Genomic DNA, 27,998 nt, shown 5'->3' with positions numbered 1-27,998 from the left:
GTGACTGTATGACACAGCTTCTTCAGGGTCTTCCTCAGCTGGACTCTGGTTCTAAAACTGTCTTGGATGCTGGTATAACATTTGAGGAAGTTATTGCTGCTGTGGGACAACTTAATTCAGGACGATCCCCTGGAATAGATGGACTGCCAGCAGACTTTTATAAAAGTTTTTGGAACTGCATTGGACACGATTATTTTGATGTTTTATGTGAATCTATAAGATAAGGTGTTTTACCAACTTCCTGTCAATATGCGGTCTTATCACTGTTACCAAAAAAGGGTGATTTAGCCCTTTTAAAGAACTGGCGTCATGTTGCCCTTCTTACAACAGAATATAAAATATTCTCAAAATGTCTGGCAAATAGATTAAAATATTTTTTTGGGTTTGGTTGTACACAAGGATCAGTCATATTGTATTCCAAAACGATCCATTATGGATAATTTGTGCGAGACATTGTGGATATTTGTAATGGTTTCAATGTGAATGTTGGGTTAATTGCCTTGGATCAAGAAAAGGCTTTTGCTCGTGTGGATCACAATTATCTTTTTAATGTATTGAAGGTTTTTGGTTTTGGCCAAACATTTTTAAATTTGCTACAGTTATTATATAATGGTGCATCATGTATGGTGAAGATAGGGGGCACTTTGAGTCGGCCAATTCCTATTTTAAGGGGAATTAGTCAAGGCTGTCCATTGTCTGGTCAACTATACAGTTTAGCAATTGAGCCGCTGCTTTTTAGACTTCGAGAAAGACTGTCGGGTTTTAATGGGCCTGGTCTTTCTTTAGACTCAAGTATGTCTCTCTCTGCCTATGCTGATGATATTACAGTTTTTGTAAATCAAGCTGAAGATGTCAAGTGTCTATCTGAGGTACTCAGTCTTTATGAGAAAGCTTCATCAGCTAAAGTGAACTGGGCAAAAAGTGAAGCTTTTTGGGCTGGTAAAGGGGAGTTTGAGAGTCTCCCAAAGTTACCCGGAGACCTAAAGTGGGGCAGAGAGGGACTTAACTTATTGGGAGTTTTTTTGGGGTCAAATGATTATCAAAAGAAAAATTGGGAGGGGCTAGTGGAGAAAGTGTGCAGCAAGTTTTCTAAATGGAAATGGTTGCTACCGCAGTTGTCCTATAGGGGGAAGATTTTAGTGACCAATAATTTGGTTGCTTCTACCCTGTGGCATAAAATAACTGTCCTACAGCCACCTGTTGGACTTATTGAGGAGATTCAAAGGCAACTTGTGAATTTTTTTTGGTCTGGGCAACACTGGATTCGTGCTGCTGCTTTATACCTTCCGCTTCAAGAGGGAGGTCAAGGATTGATCGATATCAGATCCAGAATCATGGCTTTCCGGTTGTAAGCAGCTCAGAGACTGTTGTATCACACGGATGCTTCATGGCTAAAGACGGCTTCTGCTCTTCTCAGGAGGGTCAGACGTATGGGATTGGACAAACATCTGTTCTTAATGGAGCTCCAGAAAGAGGACCGTGTGAATTTGACTGTTTTCTATAAGTCAGTTCTGGAGGCATGGAAGGTGTTTACCATTTCACGTACACCGAACACACATGCTGTCTTTTTGAAGAGCCACTTTTTCTTAATGACTTTTTACCGTCAAGACTTTTGTCTGGACCCAGTTTGCGTGCATGTTTCACTGCTGCGGGATGCACAAAGCTGGGACATATTTTGACCAAGAGCTTAGAGGAATTGAGTGAAAGGACTGGAGTGAGATCTCTGAGGCTGCTGAAACAAGCTACGACTGGAATTTTAAAGTCTTTGCATGCGGATCATAAGTTTTTACAAATGACTCTATAGCAACTGATCAATGGAGAAAGGGGGTTCCTTATGTTTTCCCTTCTCTGAATGTGACTATTGCCGTGGGAGAATGGCAAGATGATGAGAATTGTCTTTTGTCTTTTGAAACCCCTCAGCTTGGAGTTTTTGAGGAAGTGGGGAAGAAAGCCCTCTATATCTCCTGTGTGAAGGCATTCAATGCTGGTCGCTTGCATGGACTTGCTTCAAATAAATGGACTGATTTTTGTGGAATTCTTTCCTCCCCTAGAGGCTGCTGGCGGTCCTTATACAAACGCCCCATTGACAAAAGAACGGGAGACCTTCAGTGGAGGATCGTTCATGGGGCGATAGCCACAAACAGATACGTGGTGCACATTGATCCTTCGGTAGGGGTGGGCTGTCCCTTGTAAAGAGGTTGAAACGGTTTTTCATCTATTTGTACAGTGTGCTCGGCTAAACGATTTGTTTTCATTTTTATCTCAATGGTTCATTGAAATTGGTGAAGCTTTCTATTATGAAATGTTTATATATGGTCCAATGTATACAGAAAAAAGGAAAAGTCAGTTGATTTTACTCAATTTTTTGTCTGGCACAGCAAAACTTGCAATATGGAAATCCAGAAAGAATAAGTTGTTAGGACAGGGTTCTGTGGATGTGTTGATGATCTTGAAAGGCTTGGTAGCGGCTCGGCTTAGAATAGAGCATGCCTATTATAAAATGGTAAATTGTGTATCTTTCATGTACATTTGGGGGATAAATGAGGTCCTTTGCACAGTAGATGATGATGATGATTTAATGCTTGCTTTTTAAAATGTTTCTCATTTTAACATGAATAGTATATATTATATTTGTTCTTGTTTTGTGAGTTTGTAATATTATTGTGAACACCTTATTGTTTTAAATAAAGGTGTATTTAAAATTCAAAAATTCTCCCCTCTCTCTCTCTCTCTCTCTCTCTCTCTCTCTCTCTCTCTCTCTCTCTCTCTCTCTCTCTCGACCCATCACCATGTTCAGGAACATTTCATTTAAAAGGCCGTCTTTACATCTGCCTGCAGTCCAAAGAGTCGAGCAGGAGAACAGGATGACAGCCATCATTTATTCAGCTGCATTAAAGATTTATATGACTCTTGGTTACATAGGTTCTTGGTTGTATCCAATATGTTTTTTTTGTTTTTTTTTTAATGGCTAAATGTTTGGACAGCTAATCCATATAGATTGATATTTAGGGGGAAAACAAAATTGATTTAACAATGCGGAATTCCTATACAACAATTTGTTTATATATTCCTAAAAAAATATTTAATGGCTTAACTATTATAATTAAATAGGCAGAGTAAACTGAAAAGCTAACAATGTGATACTCTAATATGCACAAAAATGTGTATGCATTTTAAATTAAACCAAATTGATGATGAATGAAATAGAAGTTATTTTCTGAAATATCTCAGGTTTTTTTTATAGGTTTTGGAAAAGAGTGAATATGATTACATTGTTTTCCCATCACAAAGCTCCTATATTTTCTCTATTACTTCTTGTTATTTCATTCACCATTGGGTCATTTTTTTATAAAACTGGTCCCTGAACAATTTACAATATAAAACAATCCAGTTTACTGGCAATAAAAATGATGTTAAAGTATATATGAATGTATTGAAAATGCATGAATGCATCTGTAAGCAACACAAACACACACACACACACACACACACACACACACTGACTGCAACCTCACGACTCCCTCTCCAGACCTGAAATGACTGAGGATGATTATTCTGGGATCAAACTCCCTCGACAGATTCGTATCCCACACAATCAATTATGCACAAGTGAAGCTGTGAAAAGCACAAGGCAGAGCAGAGAGAAGCTCCAGTCTGAAGGAGTCCAGTCCTCAACAATACAGTGCAGCGTGTCTATTTATTGTTTATTGGACAATAATTCATGTGGAGTGATTAACTGAAAGACAGAAATATTGTCACTGTCATGAGGGGCCAACAAGATGACCAGACCACAACTTTCCCTTTTGCCCCTGTGTATCAGATTTATATTTTGTGAAGAAAAAGCGTGGTGCTTGTCCATGCACAGTAAGGCACAGTATAGTGGGTGTTGCACGAATTTTCTCAGTGGTTGTTGTTGGGGTTTTGCACAGGTGGTTGCCAAATGGCCCAAAGTCTCTGTGATAGTGAAAGAGGCCATATTATGCCCTTTTACAAAGCTTTGATTTTGTTTCTGGACTCTACTAGAATAGGTTTTCATGCTTGAATGTTCAAAAAACACATAATTTTCCTCATATTCTCCATTGCTGCGGCTCCTCTCTTCCCAGTCTGTCAGTAACGCTCTGTTTAGTTCCTGTCTCTATGAAGCCCCTCCTTCTAAAAAGCACAATGTGCTCTGATTGGTCGGCTGGAGCAGTGTGTTGTGATTGGTCAACAGCTTCGAGCATGTTTGGGAAATGTCCCTCCCCTTACCATAACCGCCAGTTTAACACACTACTAACTAACTCAACTAGGCCACGCCCCTTTTTTTGCATATGCCTTGGGTGGGGAGAATATTGTGATGTGTACGTTCATATTATTTGAAATAATAATGCACGCTGGAGAGCTGTATCCGATACGGAAGTCCTGGAGCAAGTGCGGGCCTGATGCCAGGAAAATGTGCTTCATTATTTATTCAGGCCTCTACCTCCTTCTGTTTGTCAACATCACTCAGATGAATCCCCATCCTTCATCCACAGACACGCGCCAGTATCAGCGCCATGGGCTCCAGACTGCAGGAGCCAATTAAACTGTGCCGCACACTTAAATAAAATAAACAATAGATCTTAGCCAAAACATTACGTTATAGACTATACTTTAATGCAAAAAGACAAACACGATAATCTTCCTTTACTAAAATTATGTTGTATCCGTGGGTAATTAAAGATACGCTCAGTCAGACAAATCCTTTTAGCTGGTCTTATGTTAATATACCAACATGTTCAAAACCTGCTTTGCACATCGAAATATAATGATAACCACCATGATAATACAGGTTGATCAAAATAATATAAAGTTGATCCATAATGGCCTTTCTATAAAAAGGAATAAACACACACAGAAAGAGCACCGTCTTGCTCACACAAAATCAGACATGACAACAACGCAATACATATTAGCTAAACAACCTAACACAAATAAAAATAAGCATTACTACTTCAATAAAATACAATCAAATGCGAAGTCAGTGCTTTTTTTTTTTTTTTTTTTACCCTAAAATTATAAATGACAAAACATTTAAATTTTACAAAAAAAAAAAAAAAAAAATACTGCACAAATGCACATATTGTCTTGTTGCTCTAATAATTTCATACTTAAGACCAATATAGAGCTGAAGGCAGTTCACCAACATTGATCAATGTGACCTTTACACCCCTTGTGATCTACTTAACATGAGGCCAAATGTGTTGATTGAAGCACCCTCTTCATCTTTAATCAGGTCTCAGTTCATATTCATTTTTTTTCCAATGACACTGAAGGCTCTCTTATGATTTACAGTGCATCAGGACTGTTCTTACAACTAATGACTAAATCAAATGCAAAACACATCTAATCTACATTGTTAAGCAACTCATATGTCTCTGTTATTGACAAATCAAAATGAATATGGAAATTATTCTCGGAAACAGATACATTTATAAACAAGATAAATCATATTTTGCTTTACAGTAATAAATAAATGTTTTGCTTTACCATCATAACAAAAAAAAAACTGTATGGATGGATGGATAGATGTGGATGGATGATGGATGGATGGATGGATGGATGGATGGATGGATGGATCTTGTTAAGTTCATATTGAATATACATCTTGTAATCAGACACTTTGGCCTTGACTGTTCTCTCATGGAAGGGCGATCTAGCCAACTTATCAACTAAGAGTCATTATCTCTCTCTCTCTCTCTCTCTCTCTCTCTCTCTCTCTCTCTCTCTCTCTCTCTCTCTCTCTCTCTCTCTCTCTCTCTCTCGCTCACCTGGTTCTCTCAGTCTATGTCTTACAATGAATTCAGGCCAATGGCTATAATTAGCCTGCGGTTGGCAGGTGACTTCACATCAAACCCCCAGATGTGCTCAAATGTGCCACATCAGTGTCACTAGAAAGAGATGAGAGGGGAAAAAAATACCCTTTCCCATCACAGATATCATTAGCATGCTGAACAATGGAGAAAGCACTTTACCATCACTCTGAAGATAATGTGAATTTTGATTTAATGTTCACTGGATACAGGTCTGAGTGTGGCTTCAAGGATTAAGATTGAACTTTAACTGTGATGATGGAGGGATGATACTCACCATACAAGCTTTGTGGTGGAACCCAATCCTACCTCGAAAATCATAAGAAAAGGATAGGTTGACTGTAAAACTCAAGTCTCTAACTCCGCTACCCCCAACCCAAAAATCACTTTTCTCACTGTTGTCCAAGAGAAACTTCAGGATAGCCTTGCAAGCACTCTCTTTGCAATCAGATCCTGATATCTCAACTGTCCACATAAATTCTCAGAATGTATCAGTTGGATCTAATCTAGCCAGCGATTTTGCATTTAAAAGACGTCTAATAGCCGTCCAAACACAGCCCTGACGTCTAGGCTAAAACCAGGCAAAATTTGGGCTGTCAGTGAAAATGTAATAGACGTCTAACCATAGCCCAAGACTAGACTAGTCATCAATTAGATAACATGTCAAAGAAATGAAACCAACAACTTTGTATTCACTGTGGACTTTGCTTACATGATGGGATATCATACACATTGCATGTTATTTTGGCAAAAAACGACATGTAACCAAATTCAAAATGATTTTGGCTTGATGTGTGTTACTCATAGCCACACTATACCGGGTCTATAGTTAACCTAGATGCTGAAATGATGGCTATTGCTTGCTGGGATAGAAAACAGACAGTGCGGTTGACAGTGACACAGTAATGCTGAAGCTCTTACCTCTGTTATCCAGACTGTGTTTGTGGTTGGCCTCTCCCATCACTTTCCCCAGACTGTCGACGCTGTGTGTCCCCTGGCTGCACAAATCGTCTTCCAAATGTGCCTTCCCATCCAGCAGATGTCCCGGCTGCTCGTCATCCTCGCAATCGCAGTCGTCGAGGATGGGCGTCTCGCGGATGGGCATGCCGATGACGGAGGTGTGCTGGAGGGGTCTGGGCCCTCGGAAGCTGTCCCGGCTCTGAGGACCCAGGAGAACTGAAGGGATGTAGTGAATCTCATGCGTGGCCTCAGTGCTGGCACTCTTCTGAGGGGCCCGGCGACGCCGGCACCAGCGCTGACGGGTGTAGAGCACCAGCGTGAAGAGTAGGATGAGTAACAGAAGAGCAATCAGACCACCCTGTATGAGAATGAGCCAGAGAGAAATGTCAGAATTCCGAATAATCATGGTCCAAAACTAGTTTCCCATCGTGAACTATCCTGAAAGTACAACTGCTCAAGACTCAATGAGGAGACACTCATTGAAAAAAAACGGGCATAGTCATTGACTGTACTTTTTTGGTTTCTAGTAATCCAGAAGATCTTGGATAAACTATCTCCTGGTTTAGTTGTGTTTGGTTAATATTGGAGATGAACAGTATAGTATGCTTGTCACTGGGATGTAGTAGCCTAAATGAGGTGCTTCTGAACCAACATCTTTTGTTGGTCCTGGAACAACATTGCTGTCCAAATTCTATCCATTAATTTCCACTGAAATCAGAGGGCAAACATAGGTTGACAAGAATGTTGTTGAAGACAAGCTTAACCCCATTTAATCTAAAACTACACAAGTTTAGTAAAAAGATTATTAATGTTCTACTAGGACAGAGGTGCCCAAATCCTGCTCCTGGAATTGAGCTCCAACCCTAATAAAACACACATGGGCCAGTTCTTGAGGAGTGCTAAAGGTGTCCAGACAGGTGTGTTGGTGCAGGATAGAGCTAAACTCTGCAGGGTGTTGGCCTTCCAGAAGCAGGATTGGGCACCCCTGTGTTATGACCAACACGGACAAGGGGTGTATAATTGGGCTCGTGGAGGGCTAATGTCATGCAGAGTTTAGCCTCAACACACTTGCCTGGAGGTCTCTGGTAATCCTGAAGACCTTAATTAGCTGGTTCAGGTGTGTTTGGTTTGGATTAAAGCTAAATAAGTGGCCCTTCAGGAGCAGGACTAGTCGCTCCTGAACAAGGATGCTGATCTGTGAGAATGCCCTACTTGAACTCATTTGTAGGCTAAAGAAAGTCCCAATAAACTGATCTTCTTCACACCAGCACTTACTCTAGAATGCATGTTGGCATTAGCTGGTTTTTATAATCTCGTTTTGTCAGATTTTATGGTGATTTGACATGCAAAACTATTTTGGAAGTTTTCATTCAGGTGAACAGGAGCTTGCATGATTAAAAAATAGCTGACCATCAAATGAACTGGCATGCTTTAAAAGGGGCTTTGCTAAGTCTCTCTTGACAATTAAGCAAGGAGCATAGAATTAAGCATGCATTTGGGTAAGATTGAGTAATACATGATGCACGGCCACAGACTTCAAACGTTGTTCATGTTTTTAGTATCTTGTAAGGAGCCACTGAGCTTTGCTTGTTATTTCTTCCGCTTGAGTGTCTGGCCTAAAGGTGCAATACACATAAAACAGTTCAAGATTAATTTCTCCATGGTTTGTCTCATTTCATGGCATGTCAGGGACATCAAAGATTCCTTCTCTCTCTCTTGAGCCGTTAGTTTGTAATACTCTTAAATCTGCAGTTGTTCTTAAAGAGAGCGGTTCTGAGCTGACAGATAAAGTGAGCAGTGTAATATTTTTAATTGCCTTAAACATGAAACGTTATTTGAAAGAATGAAACCAAATTATAAACAATACTGCATTCTTCTGCTCTGCCATGCATTTTCATTAGACTTCCTCCCAAAAGCCACAGTGTGACATGGAATTGCATATGAAATGTTGCTCACAGGGTGATCTTTTCTTAATAATTACAAGCCAGACTCATGACTCCACAATCGCCTAACAGGGTCCATCCAATGTCTAAGGCCCTAACATTGACTCCTGGACCATTTGGGGCTCGCCCTCGATCCCTCTGAGCTCATTTTAAGACATTGAGATATTCTGAAATGCTAAAGGAAAGATATGTAAGACTTGTTTCTCACAGGGAACATCTAAGAAGCCGGAGAGATCAGTAAAAGTCTGCCTTTTCTCACCATTATTTTAATTAGAGAACAAAATCAAGATATCATAGAGGTCTCATTTGAGATTTTTCTTTCCCATGGGAATGTGCACAGCATTAATTCAACTATTTGAACCACGCAGCAGATCAGAGCCGAGGAAGCAAATGAGGATCCGGCACTGACCTACTCAAGATGGATATTCAGCTACTGCTCTTCAAATATTTAGAAATAATATTCTCCAGCACATTTCATGCTAAATGTACAGATTCAGTACATTATCACAATAGTGACATCAATGACTAACCACACACACACACACACACACACACACACACACACACACACACTGGTCTCGCGTCTATCGCACGTGGCATCCAGGATGAAACCTGTGCTGTGTACCTTCCCATCTAACCTCTTTTCTTCTCCCTGCAGAATGATATAAAATGACTAGAGTGGTGTTATTAATCTCAGAATTTTAAAATTCCATCTTCATGAGGAAAAACAAACCCCTCTCAAATTACAGCTCATGCACTGCCGGCTGTCCATAAATCATAGCGCTGTAGATGGGCATTTTCGATGGGAACAATGCAGCCCCGACCAAATGTGTTCATTAATCTCCAGCAGGAGCTCAGCCACTGAAAGTAAACTTCCCTCAAAGTTAAATGCAGAAAAATGAGAGAGGCTAAGCCATTCTTTAAACTTTCAAACACTCCTGGGAGTCTCTGTGCACACTGTCTGTTGTCTTAAGCTTGAAAACAATGGAGCCGCTTGGCAAATGTTATGAATGGAACTGTAAATGCTACATCCTGATAAAAGAGTCAAGCTGTGCAGGAAACACCTACACCTTTTTAAAAGTTATGGACGAAGGAAGAGCAACTGTACTGCACAATAATGCTGACCAAATGGGACTTTTTTATGTCGTGCAATTTAAAGTGAGCTTGAGACATGTCTATAACCTCATGGTCCTACCGTGAAAATTTGCGCCATTTTGTACCATGGTAAGACGTTGCATTTTTTGTTGTATTTTGGAGTACTAAGTAAAACTTATTTACACCATAATTGCACCATGTTACTACCATGACTAAGGGAGATGAATGTCTTTAAACATACTGAGTGATGTTTTTTTTATTTATTTATTTTTTTATTATTCCATGCACCAGACATGTCATTACCCAGGCAAACACCTGGCCAAGAAACAAGAGGTCTCCAGACATCCAGTAATAGCCTATTCTGTTTAAAAGATAACGATGAATAAACAAACCCATAATGCATGACAGACTTCTGAGACCATCTGGCATATTAGTAATAACTTTTGAAGGTGTTCCATTGCACAGATGCACAATACAGAACCAGCAGCTCAAACAATCAAATCCTCGTCTGAGGAGAACTCAGATAAAAGCAAAACATAACAGAATATGAACAGAATGTAGGCATTATAATATCAGCTTCTTAAAACGTTAATATGTACTATGTCTTCTAAAACACCATGTTAAACCTAGCCTCTGAAGTATACTCCAAAACAATATCCACCTGGTGAATAATGAAGGTGATCTATCTAGTTCTCCGAATCTAGTTCTCATTAGTTTGTATTAGGGACTGTTCTTTATTATTATTATTATTATTTTTTTTTTAAGGGGCTACCGGAGGAGTTTTGAGATCTATAGTCAAAATAGACTTGACCCTCCCTTCGCCAGCAATACATTTTTCTATGACCCTCCAACAGGCCCGGAGTGGGTAATCGGGAGAATCGGGAGAAATCCCAGTGGGCCGCTTCACTTTTGGGCCGGTCGAGGAAATTTACTTTTTTTTTTTTCACATTTCAATGTCACGTTAGTTAGGCTACATTACATGTTCCGCATTCTGACACCGCAGCGCACAGCCTCTGCATGGGTTGTACCATGTGAGGGAGTTCTCCCCTCCCCTCCTATAGAGTTGGTTGGGTCCATAGCCCGTCTTTTCCAAAACGTTTTCTCAGGTAGGCTACCGCGGCACCGCCAGCGCCTACCGATAAGCTGGGCCGGCCCTACCGTAAACGGTACGCGTCAGGGAGGATGGATGGGAGGAAGAGGCCAGGAGGTATGGAAGCTTGTTTCCGCCACAGAATAAAACATTTTAAAAGTTAATTGCGACTTCTTATCTCACAATTGCGAGTTTACATCTCGCAATTCTTTCTCAGAATTGCAAGATATAAAGTCAGAATTGCGTGAAATAAAGTCGCAATTGCGTGTTATAAAGTCAGAATTGCGAGATATAAAGTCAGAATTGTGTGAAATAAAGTCTCAATTGCGTGTTATAAAGTCAGAATTGCGACATATAAAGTCAGAATTGCCTGAAATAAAGTTGCAAATGCGTGTTATAAAGTCAGCATTGCGAGATATGGTCAGAATTGCGTGATATAAAGTCGCAATTGCATGTTATAAAGTCAGAATTGCGAAATATAAAGTCAGAATTGTGTGAAACAAAGTCGCAATTGCTTCTTATAAAGTCTAAGTGAATTATTATTTAACCTTTACATTATTTGTTGAACCATTACAAACTACACAATAGTAAGAGCTGAACTGTTGCTTCATTTATCCAATTTGGAAAAAGTGCTAATTTGGAATTCCACCATGGAAAAATTGGGCCGGTCTTGGGCCTGAAACTCCCGGGCTGAAAAGTGGCCCCACTCCGGCCCTGCCCTCCAAAATGATTGTGAAAAAAGGCATGACCCTCCCCGATTATTTATTGATTACTTTTGTACTGGTTTGTGCTTGGCAAATATGTTCAGATAGCCATTGTATTTTTACAACCATTACAAACGACTTACCCGTTTCACATGAATAGTTTTTAATAAAAGTTGCTAATAACTTCTGGATTTGAAATAAAAATAGTGATAATGTGTTTGTGGTACAGACGTGGCTCAGTTACTCACTGCAAACGCGGAGTATGTGTGAAATGGGCGTTAACCTCTGCTTTCTCATCTTACACATCACACTCCACTGTTATGGTGGCCATTTCAGCAGATTTACTCACTAACATTGTTGTGGAAACACAATAAGCATGGAAACTATAAGATGGTAGTATCGTGCTACAGCGCACACTCTATCAGCTGCAGTTCTGGCGCCTCAGTCCCAATACTGTAAAACTCGACGTACATTCACATCACATGTTAATGCAGCGGTAGAGTTACACTCACAGGACACTTCACTTATTCGCAATCACAAAAGATCATTATTTGCTCGTGCTTTAAAGCTTTGCTGGGTAAACATTTCATTGGCGTTCTGTTCTGTCCTGACTTTTTCTGAGTGCGTACACCCGAAGCGCGCGCGCACTGTCAAACAGCGCCAACCTGGATTTTTGTTGGGTCAGACCCATCTGTGAGCGATGGGGGGGTCGAGACTGAGAGAGCTACATGGAAAAATATGCACAAAACAAGCCACTTTGAAATTTTGATGTTTTCATGAATACAAAAGTTGGGTGACCCTACCCCTAGACTAAAAAAAGTTTGATGACCCTCCCCTCAACAAAGAATAAAAAGACATGACCCTCCCCTATTTTCCTACGGTGGTCCATTTAATAAATACCGAACGGTCCCTTAATGAGACATTTGCCAGAGTAAAGTGCCACACAGTAGGGCATATAGAGTAAATCACACCTCCAGCAACATGGATGGCAAGTGAAAATCATCCCTGTCATCTGTTCACCAGGTGATCACAGCAGAGGAAGCCATGGCTTTAGGACAAACTCTAGGATAGAAACAACACAACACAGATGAACCTAACCCAGCACCTGCTTCTCTCTGTTCCTACCATCTGCGCCCAGGAAAAAACTCCCAGTGCTGGCAACGTCGACGTCAACATAAGAGGCACAGACTACATTTATCTCTCTGGCAAAAATCACATGAAACATACACAGACACAGGCATACAAAACACATGCCGCATAAGTAAAAGGACACATCTTTGCGAGCTCATAATATGACAAAATCGAGTGAGCTGACTATGACTGCAGCCAAGAAGGTTTTTCCAAACAGCATGCAGCACAATTATATTGGCCAACTCAAAGGTAGCACTGCATAATTTGAGAAAGCACTGGGACAAGCAAAAAAAAAATATAAAAAAACATACAACATGGCAGATAAATCATGATACATTTTGATTAAAAAAAACATCCTTATAATATCAAAAAAATGTTCATTAAAAATGGTTCACTCTAATTAAAAACTGACTCTTTAAAGCTTATGCTATTTAGAGTATTGGAGTGTCAGTTTAGCAAAAATGCTAATGCCAAACTCTATTACAATCAACTGCAAGTCAAGTCAAAGGCTGTCAAACACCAAAGACAGTTCACTCGTATTGCTATGAATGGGATAAACTGCAATACACAATATGGCGTCTCTAGTAAAACAAGTAATTTTAAGAACCAATCGGTAGCAATTGGTAAATTCATTGCATCACTACTGCTACTTTTAGATGCCCCAGCCACAGAAACCTGAGTCTCGTGCTTAGAACTGCACATAACGTGAAAGTACATGTCGGAATTTATTGCTGATCTGCAATATGCAGTTGTTGAGATTTCGGTTGTCTTGCATGCCTGAAATATGCGTTGGGGGTGTTGCAAATATGGCCGTGGAGCGAACTGACTTTCCTTGAATGGACTTTGGTTTGAGTGTCCTGTGCGCTTTGCATGAACACACAACATATATTTGTCCGGCAGGATCGAGGCTCCATTTTGATTGCGTTACTTGGACAGAAAGCAGCTGTCTATGTAGGAAGCTGACTAGGTTTTGGAACAGAGTTGAGGACAGAATGATACATGCAGACGTTCCAGCATCTGTTCAGTCTGGGACTCCTGGGGTGTTGGGATGTGGGTAGATGGGAAGCTCTGTTGCCCACAGGGATCTATGGGCGGCTCTGACATGCGAGCAAGCTTATTAGAGTTGGAGTGGACGCCTGTGCCGAGAGCTGCGGGCCGCCGTCTCTTCGCACAGTATGATGTTTAAGTGCCATGTGTTGTGCCAGATGCCTCCTCCCACTTCAGTCCAAGAGCGGATCAGAGAGTCGGATACCCCGCCTGCCGTCGCTGTCTCCTTTTTTGTCTCTGTTTCCTCTCTTTTTCATTCCCTCTCAGGGGAGGGTTTTATTTGACCATAGAGGCTGTTTTTCCTTGGGCTTTGAGGCACTGTCTCTTAGACTGACAGATCTGAAGAGAGAGTGAGGAGAGGAACCCCAGTGATACTCAACCCAAGCTTTGTCCAATTATGGCCTTCAAAAAGCAGAAGAAACAAAGCTCTGTACCAAAAGTAGAAATGCTGAGTTGATAGGCTGCTCACAAGGTTTTGGAACAAAGATATGTCTTTGTTCAAATTGTTTGTGAAGCCAATTTTTCGCCATGATAATACAGCATTATTGTTCATAATCAAACGGGATATTTGTGACATTTATCTCTTTGGATTTGGAGCCGGATGGATTACTTCTGTAAAGGATGCATGCACATTTTGGGACTTGAAGGAGGTGGACCCCATAACCCCATAACTTGACATTATAACCACTGAAAGATCTGAGACATTTTCTAAAATAACTGAAAATGTATTCATCTGAAAAATGATTGACATATGCATCTCGAATGGCTTGAGGGTGAGTAAATCATGGTTTTAATATCATTTTTGGCCGAACTATCTCTTTAAGGGAGTTCAGAAAAAGTTCATAATGATATAAAGAATAACTCCTTTTCATTTAGCCTAAGAAAATTGATTAATAATCTTCCACCATGTCACTGTGGCCTTTAATACTGACTCAGGCTGTGTGTCCACCCCCTCCCAACACACACAGAGCACAATATGTCCAGTCGATCTGTCCACCCTCCCTCCACCCCTCGCTCTCTCTATCTCTATCTCTCTATCTCTCCATCTCTCTGTCCACTCCTCGGCTCTGACGTTGCACATGGGGAAGATTTGTCCAGCAATTTGTCTGTCCCTTGGACTTATGGCGGGGTATTACTGAAGAGTTAGTGAGAGTCGCACACCACCCCAGAGAGACGGACATCAGTCCAACAGATGTGACCTCATTACACACACCGGACAATAGGGAGGGAGAGGGAGCGTTAAAGGCTCAAGCTCACTACTACAGAATCAAGTTCATAGTTTTCACAGTCATTTATTCCCATTATCCTTAATGTAATCAAGTTTACGGTAACAATAAACTTGAAAAAAGAAGCATCACACTGGGTGGAGATGGAGATGGAGATGCTCTGCGGTAATGAAGAGTCATGAGTCACATGTCACAGAGATTTCCGGGTATTGGATATTCCAAATTACAAATTGGGGTCTAGATATTTCCTGGATGCACTACGATGATGTCACATTTCTGTGTATCATTTAAAGTGGTATTCAGTTGTTCTCTATCTAGTGTTAGCATCGCTTTTCTTTGTGTACTTCAAGTACCAATACCACAGAGGTGTTAAAGGATTAGTTCACTTTCAAAAACAATTTTGCTGATAATTTACTCACCCCGATGTCATCCAAGATATCCATGTCTTTCTTTCTTCAGTCGAAAAGAAATTAAGGTTTTTGAGAAAAACATTCCAGGATTTTTCTGCACAGAATGGACTTCAATGGCAACCAACTATACCAATGTTCAAAGAAGGTTCAAATGTCCATCTCAGTGCAGCTTCAAAGTCTCTACACGATCCCAGTCGAGAAATAAGGGTCTTATCTAGCGAAACGATCGGTCATTAATATATATATATATATATATATATATATATATATATATATATATATATATACAGTACTGTGCAAAAGTCTTTGGCATGTTAATATCCCCACCCCAAAAATGTCCCCAAAAATGGTTTTAAGTCAGTTATTTCTATCTTTTGCTGTAGTGTGTCAGTAGGAAATATCAGTTTACATTTCCAAACATTCTTTTTGCCATTCATTGTAATAATCCAGTGAGATTTCTGTATGCACAAGGAGTCTGACAACAGCCGGTATGATCTGATCTCACCATCATCGAGTCCGTCTGTGATTACATGAAGAAACAGAAGAAACTGAGACAGACTAAATCCAGAGGAACTGCAGGAACGTCTCCGAGACACTTGAAGAAACCTTCCTGCAAAGCTCCCTGAGAAACTATGCGCAAGTGTACCTGGACAAAAGCCGTTTTAAACGCAAAGGGTCGTTACACCAAATATTGATTTGGATTTGTTAATAGAAGTTAAATCAGAAATAAATTCAATTTATGATTTTATTTTTGAAAGCATTCTCACTTTACAGCATTTTAACACAAGTGCCAGTGCTTTTCCCAGGACTGTAGCTTTGCAGGAAGGTTTCTTCAAGCATCTCGGAGACGTTCCCGCAGTTCTTCTGGATTAAGTCTGTCTCAGTTTTGGGGTGGGGATATTAACATGCCTAAGACTTTTGCACAGTACTGTATATATACTTTTTAACCACAAATGCTCATCGTGTACCATCTCTGAGATGTGCCACGCATTGCGTCATCACGTTGGAAAGGACATGCGTCACGTCATCTAAGTTATTTGTCTGTGTACTCCGGTTCAAAAAGGTAGGAAAGGGCGAAATATTACATCTCATTTTCTCCTCCAACTTCAAAATCGTCCGACATCTTTGTTTTAATTTATTATTATTATTATTTTTATTTTTTTCATGACCTTTCCAACGTGGTGATTAACGTGGCACATCGCAGAGATGGCACAAGACGGGCATTTGTGGTTAAAAAGTATATATATATATATATATATATATATATATATATATATATATATATATATATTTTTTTTTTTTTTTTTTTTTTTAGAAAATGACTGATCGTTTCGCTAGATAAGACCCTTATTTCTCGACTGGGATCGTGTCGAGACTTTGAAGCTGCATTGAGACGGACATTTGAACCTTCTTTGAACATTGGTATAGTTGGTTGCCATTGAAGTCCATTCTGTGTAGAAAAATCCTGGAATGTTTTCCTCAAAAACCTTCATTTATTTTCGACTAAAGAAAGAAAGACATGGATATCTTGGATGACATCGGGGTGAGTAAATTATCAGCAAAATTTTTTTTGAAAGTGAACTAATCCTTTAAATGCTGCGCTGCTGTCTATCAACGTGGATCAGCATGATTCTCAATGTAAATGACACCGACACTAGTGGAGGGAATGTGGTTGATTATTGGTCATCGACCATTTATCTCTCACCTAATAACCCACCGTCTCAGTTATTTATGAGTGCTTAAAAATTAAATCAGCTCTTACTCACACTCCAAAAACTTCACCTGATGGTAAGCATCAATTTATTTTTGACTGGAAGCACAACTGAATCTCAATTTGTCATGCCAGATGACACTGCAGACATAAGAACAGAGCACCTTTTATTATTCATGGAAATCGGAAACAAACGGGCCGGTGTTACGGTAATGGCTGCCATTTGGAAAACAGAGCTCTCTTTCTGTGATGCTGTTTTTCTCTGTCTTTAATGATGTCCCATGATGCACCCTGTTTGCATGGTAACCAAATATAATTGCCTGATAATCATGCATCACTGCATGCTCATTACAGTGGTAAATTAGCACTGGTGGGTGAAGTCGCTCACACCTTGTGGCACATTTCTTTAAATAAGCTCTTGTAAGAGAGAGAAATAGTCAACAGTTGCGGGAGTAAAGCCTCGCTGAGCTCTGCCCTTCTCGCTGACATTTTGAGATGGACTGTAATTACTGTGCAGGGCCTGTTATGAGTGGCAATAACGAAAGAGGTCAATCCGGCACTGAATTGTTTAGTCAGGCATCCCACGGCAAAAAAGTAGATAATGTTGGGATTGTTATGGCATCAAAAAGCCTTAACAGTAACCTAAAATTACAGTGTGTTCTTCACTTGGTGAATGACAACCCATGACTGACACAACAAACTTCTTACATCCTCACAGATTTCCCTTCTTTTCAACAGCATATTTCTCTGCTAGTAACAATGACAGAGGGAAATGCTTCCTTTTTTTTACTTTAAATGTCTGCCAGTGCTTCTGGCTAAACATTCACTGTATAGAAACATGGCAGCCTGGGGAAAAAAAAAATCTAAGCAATTCCCAAGAAGTCAGTGAGTTGGGCTCTCATCTGAAGGCTACACCGTTCGCCAAAGTCCTCATCTCACAAAACTCTGCCAGGCTCAGACATCCAACAGCTGTTGGACGTCCCATGACAAAAAAAAAAAAAAAAAGGTTCTGTCACAAATGCTTCGTCAGTCTCGTAGGAGCCACAGAGAGGAAAGTATACTAAAGGATTATCCCTAAACCTAAGTTCAAGTTTGCAGTTCCTTCTACAATAAAGAATGTGTAAGTATAAGCTAGTGAGGGTTCAACAAGGACACAACCAAGAGTCTCAAGCCAAGTCCGACCTTCTTTTTGAAAATTAATCTTGACAAGAACTTGACGGCAAAACTCCCAAAACCTACTTACTGTATGCAAACAATTAACTGCAGTTTCCAGCTGAAATGAACACTAGTGGCAGTAAAACACCAACAACTTGTATTCCTTTTCACAGTAATTATAACTGGGAGCATTGTTTCTGCCACAGAATAAAATAATTTAAAATATAATTGAAACTTTTTATCTCAGAATTGAGAGATATAAAGTAAGAATTGCGAGTTATAAACTTGCAATTCTGACTTTTTTTCTCTGCAATTGCGACTTTATATCTCACAATTCTGACTTTATAACACACAATTGTGACTTTCTATAATGAAATGCTGACTTTATATCTCCTAATTGCGTGTTATAAAGTCAGAATTGCGAAATATATACATGCAGTTTTGAGAAAAAGTCAGAATTTCAAGTTTATTTCTTGCAATTGCAAGTTTATATCACGCAATTCTGACTTCATAACACACAATTGCGACTTATTTGACGCAATTCTGAGATATAAACTCGCAATTGTGAGATAAAAAGTCGCAATTACCTTTTTTATATTTCATTCCGTGGCGGAAACAAGATTCCACAGATTATTGATTAATAAAGACTTATTTATTGCACGGTTCCTTGAACAATATGTTATAACACTTTAACCATAGTGCATGACTTGGAAACTAATACAATTTGCATCACATAAGCTCCATATGTGTGTCTTTTCTGCTGTAGTAAACTTGCTCTGAAGCTCACCTGATACAGCATTACACTCCCAAGTCACGAAAAAAGAGCACAAAGACTTGTAGAACCAGCTAAAATGGCATTGTTCCTCCATCAAATGTTTTTTTTTTTTGTTTTTTTTTTATGTGCACATTTGCTTTCTTTTGTAAGTAATATTTATGCTCAAACTACTTTTCTGGCATTGCCAGGAATATTTCCCTTTTCTGTTTAACATCACCCCCTCTTTCCAATGCTTGAGTGAACGTTACGGAGGCCTGGAAAGTCCACCCACTCCGGTGGAGAGACGCTCTGATAAAGCGGGGCTAATGGCTCTGAATTGGCTCTGGCGTCTAGAGATTCCCGGCAGCTAAGAGCTTTAAGAGTGCACAGATGTTGTCAGTTGACACCACAGTCATTAATGCACATTGGTCCTCGTGTCTGCCGTCATTAGAGTTTTAGGGGGAAAAAGAGTCTCCCACATAATCTGCACAGCATCTCGAGGCCTTTAAGTCGCCCAATTTGAATGAATCAATATGGCAACAGGAAACAATTTGGAAGGGGCTTTATAGTGGCTTGAATGCAAAGCAACAATGGGAGTTGAAAACCACTGAGGGGAGCATTAGGGTTAATTAGATATGGAACTTATTTTGGCTAATCTTTTGGAGTCAGAGTTATATAAAGGGGATTATGGGAGAGAACTTGTCTAGCAGGTAAAGCAAAGTAATTAAGACGTGAGACAATCTACAAAAAAGCCATTAGCGGGATGCTATGAATATCTGCAGAGCTCGTCAGAATCCTCGGAGAGCGAGGAGGTGCAACTGTGTTAATGAGCAGATATAATGCTGAATTTCCTTAACAGGATTGAAGGTTAGAAACACTCTTCTTAATTTGGCATCTGCCAATTACATGCAAGGCAACTATTACATTTTACTTGGTTCTTTGGGAAATGGCACCTTTTGAAGTGTCACACAAAGCCAGACATTGACTCGCGGCATGAAGTCTGGCCCGCATTACATCATATTCTTGCAGAGAACCGCGGAATGGATGTCTAGTTTACTTGCTACTTAATGTCTCAAAACACAATCTCTGAAGATCTGAAGCCACAAACCTGGCACACTTGGGCAAACCCATTGTTTAGTTCTTCCTTTCAAGTGCTTTTAAATGCATTTCCCCAGTGGACTGATAAAAAGCCTGTTCAGCCAGACTCTGAGAAATTGCATTGCAGTCGGGCAATCTGACTGGAGCTTATTCTCACAAGTCATTACCAGTTTTGTGTGCAATATGCATCAGACAGTAAACAGGCTGTTAGTGGTCAATGGCTGAGTGTTTGTCAATCTGTCAATCTATCTATCTATCTATCTATCTATCTATCTGATCGTCTGTCTGTCTGTCCGTCCATCCATCCATCCATCCATCCATCTATCTATCTTCTATCTGTCCGTCCGTCCGTCCGTCCGTCCATCCATCCATCCATCCATCCATCTTCTATCTGTCCGTCCGTCCGTCCGTCTGTCTGTCTATCTATCTATCTACAGTGGTGTGAAAAAGTGTTTGCCCCCTTGGTAAATATGATCAAATATGGCTGTAAAAAATAAATCTGCATTTTTTATTCCTTTTGATATTTTATTTAAAAAATGTGCAAAAACCTAACCTTTCATTGAAGTAAAATAATTGAAAGTGGGGGGAAAAATCACATTATGAAATAAATGTTTTTCTCCAAAACACGTTGGGAACAATTGTTTGCCCCCTTTTATTAAATACTTTTTGCAACCTCTTTTTTCCAAGATACCAGCTCTGAGTTTTCTCCTATAATGCCTGATGAGTTTGGAGAACACCTGACAAGAGATCAGAGACCATTCCTCCATACAGAATCTCTCCATCCTGTTCTCCGTTATAAGATTTCTAGCACAGACTGTCAGGTTTAGATTTTTTATCTGTTGGTATTTGATCGAATCCGTGATGCCATGTACCTGAACAAGATGTCCAGGACCTCTGGCAGAAAATTAGGCCCACAGCATTAAAGATACAGCAGAGTATTTCATTTTACACATGGGCTACTTTTTTTATCCCTGTGTGCACCAAACCCATCTTAAAGGAGAACTTGGTAACTTTTTTAACTTAATAAAACTCTAGAAATCATTTGGATGGTTAAACAACCTGTTCTGGTGATATTGGTGACTTTCCCCACTCCCCCCAGCGTTCCCAGGCGGAAAACCAACCTTGCAACTTGGGGACTACCGTCCCGGCAAGATAGAAATTGGAAGTCTCGTGAGAATCGAGAACGAGAACGAGAACGAGAACGAGCGCGAAACACGAATTGCTTTACGGCAATTCAACATAAACACACACGCATGTATGATGTATTACCAGATTACCCGCCTCGGTAGACATAGCTCCACACGATACAGTTGGCTTGCTCCGATCAAAACAAACGCACATGAGCAGCGGTAGAGAGGGGGAGGAGGCCGCCGCAAGTGAGTTTTTTACAACCGTGTTGTGAAATATACGCCCCCCCACAGCTGTAGGGGGAGCTCGTGGGGAAAACATGCGACAACAAAAGGGAACATCAGCGAAGAAGTGACTAGAGTTTGCTAGAGTTGCCGAGTTCTCCTTTAAGTGTTTGCTGCCAAAAAAGCTAATGTTTTTGTTTCATCTGACCATAGAACCCATCCCGTTTGAAGTTCCAGTAGTGTCAGCTACTTTTCAAATGTTCTATGGTCAGATGAAACAAATCTATCTATCTCTGTCTGTCTGTCTGTCTGTCTGTCTGTCTGTCTATCTGTCTATCCATCCATCCATCCATCCATCCATCTGTCCGTCTGTTCCTCCGTCCGTCCGTCCATCTATCCATCCATCTTTCTATCTATCTATCTAATCTGGACAATTCACACAGTGTATATGCTTTCCTTTGGGGTGAATGAAGCCTGGTTTTGTGTTAATATCATGCAAACCTCCATAGCGTATACACAGACTACAAAACGTTATCTACAGCATTATACTACTTGAGACAGGACTGAGACCTGTATTAGACAAGACTTGTAGGACTCATCCGGTCGAGTACTACAACACTGCAAACAACTGACAGTCATACTATGAACTGAAAAAAAAAAAAAAAAAAAAAAAAAAACATATAAATACTGAACAAGCCATCTACCACAACACTTGTTCCACTGAGGAGAATATATTAGAAGCTATGTGCTTCAGACATTATTGTTCGGAGAGAGACAGCTGCCCTCTTGACATTCTCCTCTGAGTCTTAAACAGTGCAACACACACACAAACTTTGCCAATAAGGAACATCTGTGATAAACCACAAAATCAAAGCAGCTGAGTGTATTCTCCAGAGTGACACACAATGGCCTTGTGCATCAATCTCCCGTCGGAGAGCCGGATCGAGTCTCCAACCCTCCCACCAACATTCCTGTCCACATGATCAATGTGGCTGGCGTTCATTTTTGTCACATTTTAATCTGTGGCAGAGCACCGGGACAGGATTGCCTGTGTGCTGCCTATGAAAATAAATTATAGAAGCCAGACAACAAGAGGAGGGGCGATTAATGCTTTACAGGCTCAAACATGGCTGGGCAAAAAATAATATCATTAATGTGCTGATGTGAGCATTAAAATATGTACAGACAAAGGTAAGCTAAACCTGACAAAACCTTCCTTTGAGGATGCCTTCAAAAGGTAAAAAAAAAAAAATACAAAAAAAATGATAACACAGACAAGGCAAGTAAGGTAAGTAGGCTACTGTAATTTTCCCACAACAAATACACATATATTAGACCTGCACTGTTAATCATTAAGAGATCTCAATCTGGATTCAAACACCCACGTGATCTTATTACTTAATTACAACGATTCGGCTCTCTCTATTAAACCTTTGACAAGTACAATCACAGCAAAACATTCAAATAGGAATGAAACAGCTTCACAAACAGTGTTTTCAACCACACAATATCATGTTATCACATGATTATCACAGATGTACTCAAAAAGTTTATAGTTCAGATGTTCAAACACTGATGTCTATGATCAAAATAGAGCAAATTACCTTTTAAAAGTAACTTGAAATAAATATTGTGTTGTTACATCGTTACACCAGTAGATGGCGACAAATGACTGTTAAAAAACGTATCTGCCATTGAATCATTCGTTTCAAGAGATTCATTCAAATACACTGATTAATCCAGTAATGTGAAACAAGTGAAGTCTTTATGAGTGAGTCATTGAATCACTCACTCAAACCGATTTTTTTTAAATAATTCAAATTAATTAAATTATTTTAAATAGACTGCAGCTATTAACATTTTGTCAGAACCTCTAGTAAATTACATGTTATTTTGCTTAGTTGTCTATTCGGAATCATGGGAGAATCGTGATATCTATTTCTTTTTTAAAGTGTGTATTTTATGTTTATATATATATATATTTACAGTATATATGATATTGCATTATCACCACTGCCTTCAACAGAGCCTAACCTGTACTGAGTATTCATTTATTAAGGGATTAGGATTGACCAACATTAGTAAAAAGTGCTTATGTTTAATGTCTTCAACCACACTTTACTCTTTATTTATGTCAAACAAAATGAACATTGGCTTCGGATTCAGAGCTGTTCCTCCTGCCACTTTCAGGCCATCTGTGCTTCATAAAATCTCTCAAAGTAAAAAGGGCAGCAATATTCCTAACTAACCTTCCATCATCCAATAATCTTCTTTCCCCTGCAGCCCCATCTCCCAGTTCCCTGAACTCCTGGTCTCCATCGGTAACCATTGCCATGGTAACCATGCAGACGGTGGAAAGGTAAGTGGAAGTCGAGCCGCAGGCTTTGGCAATCGTAAATACACGAGACTCGGCCAAGAAAAAAATATGACTGCAGTGTCACAAATGTATGACAGGTAAAAACATGGATCTTTGTTTTTTTTTCTAAATCACTGTCAAATGCATTTAAAAGCTAGCGGGTTTAATTTAAAGGAAAGCGGATTGCACTGACTGCCTCGGATTCCGGAGTCTTATTCTGTTTTTTGACAAGAAAAATACACATATTTAATTTGCTCATGATTCATCCATCAAGTGCTGCACAGTCAAATATTGGCATTCAGAAAAGAGCCATTTATTGTGTGCCAGTCATGGATGGTGATCATAGACGATGACATGAGATGGCAGGCCTGCTTTATGCAAAGCATGATGGGAAGAGAGAAACAAAGCCCAACGGACAGGGTGGCAAGATCAATGAAACAATCTAATTAAACTGAATGAATGAATGAATGAATGAATGAATGAATGAATGAATGAATGAACGAATGAATTAATTAATTAATTAATTAATTAATTAATGAATGAATGAATGAATGAATGAATGAATCAATGAATGAATCAATGAATCAATGAATCAATGCATTGATGAAGTTTGGCATCTGTAAGATTTTTTTTAAAAGAAGTCTCTTCTGCTCACCAAGGATGCATTTATTTAATCAAAAATATAGTAAAACAGTTAAATATTTGTACAATTTAAGGTAGCTGTTTTTTTATTTATTTTTATTTATTTTTATGTGAATATATGTTAAAATGTAATTTATTCCTGTGATCAAAGCTGAATTTTCAGCATCATTACATTATTGTCACATGATCCTTCAGAAATCACTCTAATACTATGATTTGCTACTCAAGAAACATTTATGATTATCATCAATGTTGAAAACAGTTGCACTGCTTCATATTTTTTGTGAAAACCATGATGGATTTGTTATTGTTTAAGATTCACTGATGAATAGTTCAAAAGAACTGCATTATTTGAACAAGCAATATTTTGTAACGTCATAACAGATTAACTCTAAAAACAGTCAATTTAATTGCAGAATAAAATGATTATAAAAATATCTTAAATTATTAATTTAAATTATTAATCTTAAATTATGATTATTAAAAAAAAATCATACTGACCCCACACTTTTGAAAGGTAGTGCTTAAAGGAACCGTATGTAAGAAATGTATTTCAATTAATCATAAAATGGCCCTGATATGTCACTAGACATTAAGAAATCATGTTCATTTCAAATACTTATATCACTGACAACAGTAGTCCGGCCAGGATATTGTCATTTAAAGGAACACTTCGACTTTTTGGGACTTTAGCTTATTCACCGTACCCCCCAGAGTTAGATAAGTCCTTACACACCCTTCTCATCTCCGTGCATGCCGTAACTCTGTCTGACGCACCCACCGCTAGCCTAGCTTAGCACAAAGACTGGAGGTAAATGGCTACAGCTAGCATACTAATCCCAATAAGTGACAAAATAACACCAACATTTTCCTATTTACATGTTGTGATGTGTATAGTCACAGTGTGTACAAATAACAAGGTCATATGAGAGACAGCCATTTTTTAAACGTTTAAATACTGGGAACTATTTTCTCAGAAGGCGAAGCACTGCTACTTGGGCGGAGTGATTAGCGCAGCACCCGAGAAGTGCCGTGGTGAGGAGCAGAGTTGGAGTAAAAGAGTCAGCAATTACTAGATAGTAAATGCAAAGTTTACAATCATGGGTGTTCGCTGTATTGTAAAGAGCTGCGACAATAAACAGGGGAGACCAGGTAATACCATGATGTTTCATAGAATTCCAACCAGAAACGCTGACCTGATGAATCAGTGGCTACTTGCTCTGGATATAGATCCAAACACACCTGTAAACATCATCAAGGACTATCGCGTTTGCTCAGAACATTTCACTGAGGACGACTATTTAGAAAAAATGGAATTTGCCACACAGACCATGAAACGTGTGCTGAAGGATACGGCCATCCCACCGATAGTAAAGTAAGGAAAGTGGATCACCTGCGGCTGCGGTAAGTGTTCTGTTATGTTTTTAGATGACTAGCCTACTGTTACAGTGCCATTAGCTAGATGTAATGTAACCTTAGTGACACTATTACATGAATAGGGTGCTCACTAATATTACAGTTGTTCCTGGGCTCCATGTATCCCCTGTAATGTTAGTATTGTGTTGTCACAAACGCGCTCTATCGCCCCAGTAACAAATAAGCGGCGCTAAAGGTAACTTTCAGGACTGTAGCCTTCAACTTGCTAATGAATTGGAGGGGGGGTGGGCAGTTTTCATTTTTGAGAAACAGTGACCTTGTTTGTGAAATAGTAGGCTACTCCCGTTCTGATTCTCCCCTCGACCTCAGTCTGTTCGGCATCTTGTCTATCAGCTTCCAAAGTTTGTAACTCCTCGTCTGTGTGTTCTGGATCTTGGTTTGATACCAAATAAAAATCCTCTGACAATTCCTCAAAGTCAGCCATGATCACGAATCATGTTCACTACTAGCTAGTTAGTCACGTTAGTTTTGTTGACGGAACGGCGTTTCTCGGGTGCTGCGCTAATCACTCCGCCCAAGTAGCAGTGCTTCGCCTTCTGAGAATATAGTTCCCAGTATGTATACGGTTAGAAGATGGCTGTCTCTCATATGACCTTGTTATTCGTACACACTGTGACTATACAAATCACAACATGTAAATAGGAAAATGTTGGCGTTATTTTGTCACTTATTGGGAGCAGTATGCTAGCTGGAGCCATTTACATCCAGTCTTTGTGCTAAGCTAGGCTAGCGGTGGGTGCGTCGGACAGAGTTATGGCACGCACGGAGATGAAAAAGGTATGTATGGACTTATCTAACTCTGGGGGATACGGTGAATAAGCTAAAGTCCCAAAAAGTCGCACCGCTCTACAGTCATTTGAAAGTGATTGCAGTACCAGTTTTGGCCACAATCTTACATACGGTTCCTTTAATTGACATAAAAAATAATGTTACAAAAAAAAAAAAAAAAGGCTTCATGTTCTTTATGCAAATTGCAAGACAATTATTATTTTTGTCTTAATACGGTGTGAAATGAGAGCCGGACACGTGTTCATAAGACTCACCCAGAGCCAGTCACGTTGCTTGTTTGTGTTCTGCTGGATACGCCACATCTGAGGTTTGTGCGTGTTGTGTTTCTGAAGCATTGCCCTATGGTTTGTTGTGGAGCAGATCTGTGACAGGTAAATTAAAGTGCGGAACATTCAATCTGCCAAAATATGCAAATGTATTCTAACTTTAGGGCGCGCATTAAGTTTGTTTGTCTCCTCGAGAAAATTATGTGTTATGCTCAGTTCATCCGCACCAAGCAGTTTGCAGTTTCATGCCCATTAATCCACAAACAGAGACAAAAGAACATAGCGGCAAAGCAAATCAGTGATTTAATTAATATTTCATTAAGATAGCATGGGCAAAAATCTATGAGCGTACAAGACGACGCATACGAGCGACGGTTAAATCAAAGATTGTGACACAGAGATATTATAATTGACTCATATTTTTTTATGGTTTGTTTATAGTACAACACAGCCATGCTGAAATATTGCCTGGGAAGAAATGGAGAGAAGGAACAAACTCCATTATATTCTGTTGATGTGTGGAGCTACGAAGGTCTCATATCGAAAACTGTCAAGCCTTGTGCGATGAATAAAGCTTCTGAATAGGAAATGAGAAATTCAAAAGCAGGAGAAGGTTGACAATCAATCAAAGCCCTCTGAAGCATTACTAAAGCCCCTTCTGGAGCTCACCGAACACTGCGCTGATCACTGACTGTTACGGTCCAGTCATGAAACAACAAAGCTATAAAGGGATAGTTCACTAAAAACTGTAGATTCTGTCATCATTTGTCACCCTCATGCATGTTCATGCAGATCTTTTCCATAAAACAACATCTTTCAAGCTCCAAAATGTGCAAAAAAGCCCGGTAAAAGCATTATAAAAGTATTTGACTCTATTAAGGGCTCAATATTATGGAAGATCGTTTCCGCCACAGAATAACACATTTTAAAAGATAAGTGCGACTTTTTATCTCACCATTGCCAGTTTGCATCTCGCAATTCTGAGAAATATAATATGTTTA

At 39.6% G+C, this 27,998-nt stretch overlaps 1 protein-coding gene across 1 annotated transcript in view; it reads right to left on the bottom strand.

The window, feature by feature from the left end:
• astn2 (astrotactin 2) overlaps window positions 1-27,998 on the bottom strand; it is a 479,465-nt gene that overhangs the window by 312,130 nt on the left and 139,337 nt on the right. The window contains exon 3 of the mRNA XM_079872092.1: window positions 6,753-7,149. Coding sequence (XP_079728218.1) covers window positions 6,753-7,149 — 397 coding nt within the window. The remainder of the gene's footprint in view (window positions 1-6,752; window positions 7,150-27,998) is intronic.

Source organism: Squalius cephalus (assembly GCF_949319135.1).
Source record: "Squalius cephalus genome assembly, chromosome: 5".
NCBI lineage: Eukaryota > Metazoa > Chordata > Actinopteri > Cypriniformes > Leuciscidae > Squalius > Squalius cephalus.
The sequence above is the reverse complement of the archived record's forward strand: the minus strand, read 5'-3'. Positions and strand labels throughout refer to the sequence as shown.